The following is a 10,279-nucleotide window of genomic DNA, read 5'->3' on the forward strand; positions in this document are numbered from 1 at the left end:
CTTATAACCCAAAAGTCCTCTAAATTATATTAAGGCCCTTAATTACATACTCTGTGATACTTATGCCCTTACAACTTGAAGTAATTATTGTTGTTACTCATAAACGTACACAATTTCAACAATTGCTCACATAACCTATTCATATCATAAACATAGTCAAATAGACACATAAACATGTATTCACATAAAATTACAAAAAAAATCATAATGGTATATCATATTACGAAAATACCCCTCAATGGTAAAATTACCAAATTGCTTTCACATGTCAAATTACCAAATCCCATGACATGCTTGGACAGATATTATGGACTAAAATATGGAAATATCCTAGGATTCCATGCATAAAATTCCTAATTTGAAGAAATTAGGGTTAAGAGATCTCTGTTGGATTGATTTTGGCCTTCGATGAGGTTCTCGGGCTTGAAAAGTTGATTTTGGGAGTAAAGGGAATTTGGGCCACGGTGAAATATCTTTAGAGTCGTGATGTTGTGGTAGTAAGAGAAGGAAAAATAAGGAATGATAGAGGGTCGCGACATTGGACTTTTGAGCCGCGGTGCTATTGTAGGCGTATTTTGAGCCGCAACACAGTAAATCTAGGGGCACAACTCTAATCGAGGTAGATACATATGAATTTTTCCTTTCGAACTAGAGTCACAGCACTTTTTGCATGAGTCGTGGTGCATGATTCCGTTATCGTAAAGAAATGGTATCTTTAGCAAGGCCAAAAGTGGTATTTTACATATAACACGTAAGACAACTATATAATGCCTCATTATGAAGAATTTTAAAGGGTCGGGGAAAGCCTAGAGACTCAAAGAAACACTCGACAGAGGCTGAGGATTAAAAAATCTTTCACTGTTTTCTTATCTTATTCTCTTAATTTCTGTTATAGTGATGTTTAGATCTAGTTTTATGAATTTTATTACGTTTAGCGTGAACTAATTTTCTTTTTAGGGAGTTAATGGATTCTTCTTGAAATCTTATGATTATCTAATGCAACTTTTTATGAATTTCCTATCAATATTGTGAATTATTTGATTCATGTTTAATGCTTGTGATTGATTGGCCTCCAATTGAATGATCTATATGGTTTTAACCTAAAATCTGAAAAGTGAGGGTTAATTATGCTTTAGTTAAATAATCACATATTTCTATGGGGTGAGAGTACCCGTATAATTTGTGTAGCGTAGGGATTACGTGTTTAATGCCTGAAGTTTGTTTAATTTACCACAAAGATTTAGGAAGTTTGCTTATTGTAGAGAGTTATATGTCCTAATAAGAATATAATTTACAATTGTAATCTGCTATCATGATAGAGATAGGAATTCTAGAAATTGTGTTAGAGAAGCATAGGATGGAGAGTTGACGAAATTGATAACCCAATATTTAATCCATTGAAATTAGAATTTTATTGTTTGAGTTCTTAAGATCTATTTTATTTGAATTATTTAGTAATTTCTACAATTTGATCTTTATTAAATCAATCAGAAATAAAGATTAATTCTTGGTAGTTAGTAGGCAATCTCTGTGGGTTCGACATTTTACGTAACTATATTACTTTGTTCGATTGCGTGCACTTGCATATTGAAAATCCACAACAAGTTTTTGGTGCCATTGTCGGGGGCTGTGTTACTAATATCAAAATATTTAATTTTTATTCTAACTTGGTATTTTTTGTTATCGTTCTAATATGGTTAGTGTCTTAATTCTATGATTTCAGGGAGTATATGTTTATGCAACGTGTTAAACAACAAGAAATACTACCAGTGAATCCCGAAATTGAAAGAACTTGAAGATGAAACCGAAAGAGGAAGAGGTTGGAGACTACCATGGCTTACAATCAAGGGAATGCAGTGAACAATGCTGCTAATAATGCAAAAGGGGCATTTGTTGTTGTAGAGGTCCCTGTTGAACAAGGACCAAAGCCCCTAAGAGATTATGTACTTCCCACTGTCATGGGAGTGCATTCTTACATTCGACACCCCACAATTTCCGCTAACAACTTTGAAATAAAGTCGACAATTTTACAAATGGTGTAGTCCACCGTCCAATTTGGTGGATTACCTGCTGAGGATCCAAACTTGCACATAGCCAATTTCTTACAGCTATGTGTAACGTTTAAGATGAATGGGGTGACTGACGATGCAATTCGACTGAGACTGTTCCCGTTTTTCTTAAGGGACCGAGTAGAGTGTTGGTTAATTTTGTTACAAGCCAACTCAATCACGACATGGGTGAAACTAGCCCAAAAGTTCCTTGACAAGTTTTTCCCTTCGACTAAAGCTGCAAAGTTGAGAGGAGAAATCAAGAATTTCCCCCAGAATGACAGGGGGTCTTTATATGATGCATGGGAGCGCTTCAAGGAGTTGTTAAGGAAGTCACCCGATCATAGAATTGAGTTGTGGATGCTGGTCCACAACTTTTGCAATGGATTGGGTGGTACTACTAGCACCATCATTGATGTAGCAGCAGGGGGTGCTTTCATGAGCAAGAGTGCTAATGAAGCATATGAATTACTGGAGAAGATGGCCATGAACAACTACGAATGGCCTACTGAAGGGAAAAATACAAATAAGGTGGTTGGAATGATTGAATTAGATGCCATCTCAATGCTTACAAATCAAGTGGCATCCTTAACGAAATAGTTACAACATAACAACCTCTCAACACAGGCCATGTGATTACAGAATCTATGCAAAGCATGTGGGAGCACCCATCCACTAAATCAGTGTCCTGCAATGGATATGAATAATATTCCTATGGAACAAGTTCAACCAATAGGATATTTCCAAAGGCCAGCCAATAACTCATATTCTAGACCTACAACCACGGGTGGAGGAACCACCCTAACTTTTCATGGAAAAATAATCAAGCAACACAACAACCTTTCCCGCAAAACTAACAACCTTTCTCACAACCCCAACTGTCTTTCCAATAGCCTCCTTCTGGATTCTATCAACCATAGGCTAGACCATCATAGCAACAACCTATAATGAAGACACAGGAAGCGTAGCCTGATGCATTGGATCAGTTTATGACCGAAACCAGGGCATCTATCAAGAATTCGGAGGCTTAGATTAGTTAGTTGGCAAGTTTAATGGCAAACAGAGCTCAAGGGGAGTTTCCTAGTTCGAATGTAGTGAACCTTAAAGAACAATGTCAAGCCATTACTTTGAGAAGTGGGACATAGTATTTGGGGCCAAGACAATAGCAGTTAGTTGAGAAGACTAAGTACCAACAGGAACCAAACACAGTGGGAATGAAGACCAGTGAAGAATGTGGTAATGAAGAAAAGCCAGACAAAACAGTGGCACCTCCAATGAGTATAGAGCATCATATCAAGGTTCATTTTCCATAGAGGCTAAGTAAGAACAACCTGGATAAGCAGTTTGCAAAGTTTCTCAAAGTATTTAAGACACTTCATGTCAACATCCCCTTCACAGAAGCCTTAGAACATATGCCCAACTACGCTAAGTTCATGAAGGAAATACTATCAAAGAAACATAAGATGGGTGACTATAAGGCAGTGGCTTTAACAGAAGAGTGCAGTGCCATCCTGCAAAGGAAGCTCCCATAAAATTTTAGAGATCCAGGGAGTTTTACTATACCTTGTACCATTGGAACACATCGACTTTAAGCAAGCACTATGTAATCTGGGAACAAGTATCAATTATTTGATGCTACTTTCAGTTTTCAAAAGACTTGGGTTAGGCGAGGCAAGACCCATTATAGTTGCACTTCAGTTGGCAGATAGTTCTGTCAAACATCTAAGATGAATCATTGAAGACGTGTTGGTGAAGGTAGATAAGTTCATATTTCTTGCCGAGTTTATTGTATTAGACATGGAAGAGGATGCAAATGTGCTGATTATCTTGGGGAGGCCTTTCTTAGCTCCAGGTCAAGCCCTAATTGATGTTCATAAAGGAGAGCTTCGATTGAGAGTTCAAGGAGATGAGGTGGTGTTCAATGTATTCAAAGCCATGAGCTACCCTGGACCCAGTGTGGATAATGGATAGTGGATAGTGTGGTGGCCATTGAGGAAATGGTTGATGATCCTCTCGAGTTAAGCCTAACCAAGTGTGATGTTAGCAAAGAGGATAGTTGTAACGTCCCAAATTTCCTAATAAGGGTTAGGGCCTTGATTAGAAGGCCAAGATGGCAAATTATGGAATTATGTGATTATATGATATTTATGTGTATTATTATGTGATTATGTGAGTAATATTATAATATGACTTGACATGCATGTTTAGGTGTATTAAATATACATGTGGGCCCATTTCTGTTTAATTGGGAAATTTTCATAATTTGGCCCGTTATGGGTATATTTGGCATATATGTGGTATGTTTGTAGTGCTACATTACTATGTGAATATCTTTGGGTTACTCGGCACAAGACGATCCTAGGAAGAAATCTAGTGGAAAAACCACAACGAGACCCATAATTGACTCGCAGTGAGTCAAGGGGTATATTGGATATTTAGCACATTATTAAGATATTGGGTAATGGGAATGATTATTTGATGATATATTGGGAGTTAGTGAGACCAGGAGAGAATTCTGGGAATTTTGACTATTTTACCCCAGGGGCGTTTTTGGGACCCCGAGCATTAGGATTTGCTTGAGGTTACTTATGCTTAAAGTAACCAATCAGAAATAGAAAAGAATGTTCTCTTTCTCTCTCTCTCTCTCTCTCTCTCTCTCTCTCTCTCTCTCTCTCCCGTTCCCTTTTTGACACCGTTCGCATTTTCGAAGGAAACTCGATTTTTAGGACTCGGATTCAGGCAAGGATAGAGACATAGCCATTCTAGGGAAGATTAGAATTTTATTAGCTGGAGGATTTAATTAGGAAACGACTTATTCAAAGGTAATCCAAGTTTTAAGTTTTGAGCTTTCGAGTTTTGAAGCTTTGGTTGGATTTTACATTTTGATGAGTTTTTTATTTGATTGAGATTTGGGTTTTGATGGTTTTTGGGCCATTGGGATGTTTGGAAACTTTGTTTTTGGGATTTGGATATGTTTGGGTAGGTTATTGGAATATTTTTAAATGAAGAAAATGAAGGTTTTAGCTGGGTTCCCGGTCAGGCCGCGACCCTGTTCTTAGATGCTGCGGCCCAAGCTTAACGAAGAAGAGAGGAGAGGCTGATGGGCATTAGGGCTGCGGCGCGAGGTGCAGGAAGTTTGGGGCTTGGCCTCTGTTTGGAGACGGGCTGCGATTCAGCAATGGGGGGGTCGCAGCGCTTAAGGGCAATTTTTCCTATATTTGGTTTTTTGTCATGGGAACTTAACTCTAAGGGCTCGAGATCGATCCTACTATAAAATTGGGTAGGATTCGACGTCCCGGAGGCTAGGACTCAGTCCGGAAGTATTTATTTACTTGTTTTTATGGGATTCTATTTTATGGTTGTGACTAGGTGATTGCTAGGGACTTGGAAACAGGATTGTGCTTGAGGATCATTTATTGGTAACTTGTGCTTAGACCAAAGGTAAGAGAACTGCACCCCATATGTGATGCATGTGATACATGTAGTTATGGTAGGAATTGATTAGAGCTTGAGTCTCTGTAATTGTGCATGATTATGATTATGCTTGCGATTATTGATTAAGCATGCTAAATGCCATATATCTAGATATTTGACATATGATATATGTCTGTTTGCATTACCTCATTGAGAAAGCATTGAATTATTAGTTAAGAAACAGAAATGAAGTCTAGTATTGGTCGTGAAGCTCTGAATTATCACTCATAATCGGCAATAGTAATGAGCGCTGGTCATATGGAATTGACTTATGAGTCAAGAGCAACATTAGCATTCTGACCGCAGGCCAAAATGATTAGATCTAATCAACATGAGCATTAAATGCTTGACCAATCTATTGGTCAAAGAAAACTAAAGCGATTGGCTATCCTAAGGCTAGTTACTCAAAGCCAGGGCTAAAAAGCCCAGGTGACTGGAATGACACATGGCTTAGGGCACAAGACCCCTAGAGCATAGGACCTCGATCATTTACTCAGAGCATAGGTCCCCAATCATTTACTTAGGACATAGTTCCCTAGTCATTTATTCAGGGCATAGGACCCCAGTTATCTATTTAGGGTGTAGTCATCTATTCAGGGTTCAGGACCCCAGATTGACTTGACAATCATCTACTCAGGGCGCAGGATGCCATAATCATTTATTTGTACTTGCATGCGTGCATGAATAGGGTTATTACTGCTAGGCAAGCTTATTATGATTTGATGACATATTATTAACTCCTTATGAGCATGTGTTTGAGTTTTCTTGCTGAGCCTTGGCTCACGGGTGCTATGTGGTGCAGGTAAAGGTAAAAGAAAGTTGGACCATCCTTGAGTTGGAGAGCTTAGGTGACAATGTGTACATATGCGGCTGCTCGACCACCATAGCCGGGGGTTTAAAGAAGAGCTAGGGATAAACCTTATTTTGCTGCTTAGGTCGACATGTTGTAAATCTTTTATTGTAATTAACCTTTAAAATGTATTTTGGGATCCCAGTGTATATAGTATAATTTTTAGTGAAACATTGTATTTTTTACCAAAATTTTTAACCCTAAACTGTTAATCACTTTTAGTTACACGATTATGGTCAAATGACTCGGTTAGCGAGTTTAGCACTGTTTAAAATACATAGCGTAATGGTCCATGGGTAGTGGGGCATTACAATAGTAATGGGGCTATGGGGTATATCCATTGGAAAAACTCATTTGAGCCACCGAATAAGAAAAGAGTTGAGGAACTAGGTAAAAGGCCTCAAAGATCATTGTCTTCTATTGAGAAGCCTCTAGTCTTAGAACTATAGTCACTCCCTAATCATCTGAAGTATGCTTATCTCAGGGAAAATGAAACGCTACCAGTAATTGTGTCGGCATCTTTATTTGATATGGAATTGGAGAAGGTTTCAAGGGTACTGTGGGCTCACAAATTGGCTATTTTGTGGACTTTAGGAGATATAAGGGGAATACGCCCCTCAACTGTGATGCACTGTACTCTGATGGAGGAGGACTATAAGCCTTCCATAGATGTACAAAGAAGGTTGAACTTAACAATGAAGGAAGTAGTCAGAAAGGAAATTTTGAAGTTGTTGGATGTAGAGTAATTTACCCTATTTCTGACAGTGCATGGGTAAGCCCAGTTCAGGTAGTTCCGAGAAAGGGTGGTATGATGGTAGTTAAAAATGAGAATAATGAGCTTATTCCAACACATACGGTGGTTGGTTGGAAGATTTGTATCGACTATCGAAAATTGAATAGGGCCACTCGTAAAGACCATTTCCCATTTTCATTCATTAATCAGATGTTAAATAGGTTGGTGGGTTACAACTACTACTGTTTTCAAGATGGTTACTCTAAATACCATCAAATAGGCATTGCACCAGAAGATCAGGATAAGACCACCTTTACTTGTCCTTATGGGATGTTTTCTTTTAGAAGAATGTCATCCGGGTTAGGTCGAAAAAAGTATATAGATCTTCATGGATGACTTTTCAGTGTTTGAATCTTCTTTCAACAACTATTTTGTAAATCTGGATATGGTTTTGAAAATGTGTGAAGAGTCAAATTTGGTGCAAAACTGAGAGAAATGTCATTTTATGGTGAATGAGGGCATCGTTCTTGGGCACAAGGTTCCAAGCAAGGGAGTCTAGGTAGACTGAGCCAATATTTCGACATTAGAGAATCTACCACCACCAGTTTCAGTAAAGGGAGTTCAGTTTATAGATGGTTCATCAGTTTATAGATGGTTTATCAAGGATTTTTCTAAGATCTCCAAGCCTCTATCAACCCTTTTGATGAACATTGTGCCATTTGACTTCAATGACGAGTGTCTCCATACACTTAAGGTACTTAAGGAGAAACTGATTTCAACACCTATTGTTGTCTCACCGAACTAGGATTTGCCTTTTGAGCTTATGTGTGATGCTAAGAACTATACAGTGGGTGCAGTGTTGGGACAAAATAGTGGAAAAAGTGTTTCGCACCAACTACTACGCAACCAGGACAATGAATGAAGCCTAGATGAACTATTCCACTACATAAAAGGAATTGTTGGCCATAGCATTTGCTTTCGACAAATTCAAACCATATCTCACTGGGAATAAGGTGATTGTCTACACTGATAACTCAGCAATCAAATACCTTATGACAAAAAAGGATGCCAAGCCCAGGTTGATTCGATTGATTCTACTACTGCAAGAGTTTGATATGGAAATCAAAGATAGAAAGGGGATAGAAAACTTGGTTGCGGATCACTTGTCCAGACTTGAAGTAGAAGAGAGTCTGAGTATGAAGGAAGTCCATATCAATGGCGATTTCCCTGGCAAGCAATTGTTTAAAGTGATTGAGAATCTCATAGTACCATGGTATGAAGATTACGTGAACTTCCTAGCAACTAACATAGTGCCTCCTGGGTTATCTAGACAATAGTTGAAGAAGTTTTATTCAAAAGTAAAGCATTACTATTAGGAGGAACCAATTCTTTATAAGCACTACACTGATAAGATTATTCATTGTTGTGTACCTGAAGAAGAGATGCATTCCATATTGAATCATTGCCATACTCTTCAATGTGGTGGTCATTTTGGTGGTTCGAGGACAGTTGCTAAGGTTTTACAATGTGGATTCTTTTGGCCAAAATTGTTTAAGGACGTTCATGCCTTTGTCGTGGCATGTGATCGGGGCCAGAAAACATGTAATATTTCAAGAAGGAATGAAATGCCATTGACAACGATTTTGGAGGTGGAGTTGTTTGACATGTGGGGAATAGATGTCATGGCCCTTTTCCATCATTGCAAAACAATAGATATATATTGCTGGCTATGGATTACGTTTTTAAATGGGTGGAAGTAGCATCAACCCCAAAAAATGATGGTAAGGTGGTTATAAATTTTCTTCACAAGAATATATTCACCCACTTTGGCACTCCCTAAGCTATACTTAGTGATGAAGGGAGTCATTTCTGCAATAAAATTTTCAATGCCTTGTGTGCAAGATATGGAGTTCGACACAGAACCGCTCTAGCTTACCATCCTAAATCGAATGGACAAGCTAAAATTTCAAGTAGAGAGGTCAAAAGCATCCTTGAGAAAATAGTGAATAGCTTTCGAAAAGATTGGTCCAAGAAACTAGATGATACACTTTAGGCATATCGAACTACATTCAAAACACCTATTGGTATGTCTCCTTATATGCTAGTCTATGAAAAAGCATGCCACCTACCTATTGAGCTTGAGCATCGTGCATTGTGGGCATTGAAGAGGCTGAATATGGATTCAATGACATATGGAGAGAAAAGATTGTTGCAATTGAACGAATTAGAAGAACTCAGAAATGAGGCCTATGAGAATGCAAAAATTTACAAGGAGTGCACCAAGGCATGGCATAATAAGAACCTTATTCTTAAGGAATTTCAACCGGGGCAGCAAGTTCTCTTATTCCATTTAAGATTGAAGTTATTTATGGGAAAGCTTAAGTTGAGATGGTCAAGTCCATACACAGTACTGAAAGTCTTCCCTTGTGGTGCAGTAGTCAAATTTTTTTTAAAGCCCAGGTGCCTCGGTGCCCAGAAATTGGGCCGCGACGCACTTAACCCAGAAAACACCAATTTTTAGACATTAGCCGCGACGCTATATACCTGAGCCACGACGTTCCTTCGACTGCCACTTTAAAAAACCCTTCACTCCTAATTTTCTCACAACACAAACAATTTCTCTTCTCCTTCTCTGACTAGTATAGACCTCTATACCCCTTTTCTGTTCAAACCTCAGTTTCACCCAATTTATCACCATAATTCTTCATATAAACCTTCCCTAAACCCTTTTCCACCATTACAATAGCCATTAGTGATCAAAACCCCAAAATTTCCCAATTCTATGCCCTGATTCTGAAAAGTTTGAAATTTTGGAGAAAAAGATGCAATTTCTTGGGGGTTTGGCATGATCTAGAGTGAATACATATAATTCTCTCATTGGGTAACCTTCATTCTCTACTTTACTCTTTGATTATGGAATTTTTAGGTGTTTATTGTGAATTGAGCGTATTTGGTGGGTGATTTGGATTGTGGGTAATGTTCTTGAGTTTTATTGTGGTATAAAGTTTGGGGGAGGGATTTGTTTATCTAAATTGAATTGAATTCTGTGATTTGTGATCTTTGTAAATTTGGGAAAAGTGAGAAAAATAAGGACAGGTGTTGTCGAAATTTCGGTAGCCACTTGGGGGGAATTTAAGAGCAAAAATGGGTCCACGAAAAGTGTCTGCAGGGGAA

General features: G+C 38.3%; 1 protein-coding gene across 1 annotated transcript; it reads left to right on the top strand.

Moving 5' to 3' along the window:
* Positions 1-9,191: 9,191 nt before the first annotated feature.
* Positions 9,192-10,066, top strand: LOC133834432 (uncharacterized). The gene is made up of 2 exons (XM_062264045.1): positions 9,192-9,534; positions 10,032-10,066. The coding sequence occupies exons 1-2, from the start codon at positions 9,192-9,194 to the stop codon at positions 10,064-10,066; spliced, it is 378 nt and encodes a 125-aa protein (XP_062120029.1).
* Positions 10,067-10,279: the final 213 nt, after the last annotated feature.

This window comes from Humulus lupulus, chromosome 1 (genome assembly GCF_963169125.1).
Source record: "Humulus lupulus chromosome 1, drHumLupu1.1, whole genome shotgun sequence".
NCBI lineage: Eukaryota > Viridiplantae > Streptophyta > Magnoliopsida > Rosales > Cannabaceae > Humulus > Humulus lupulus.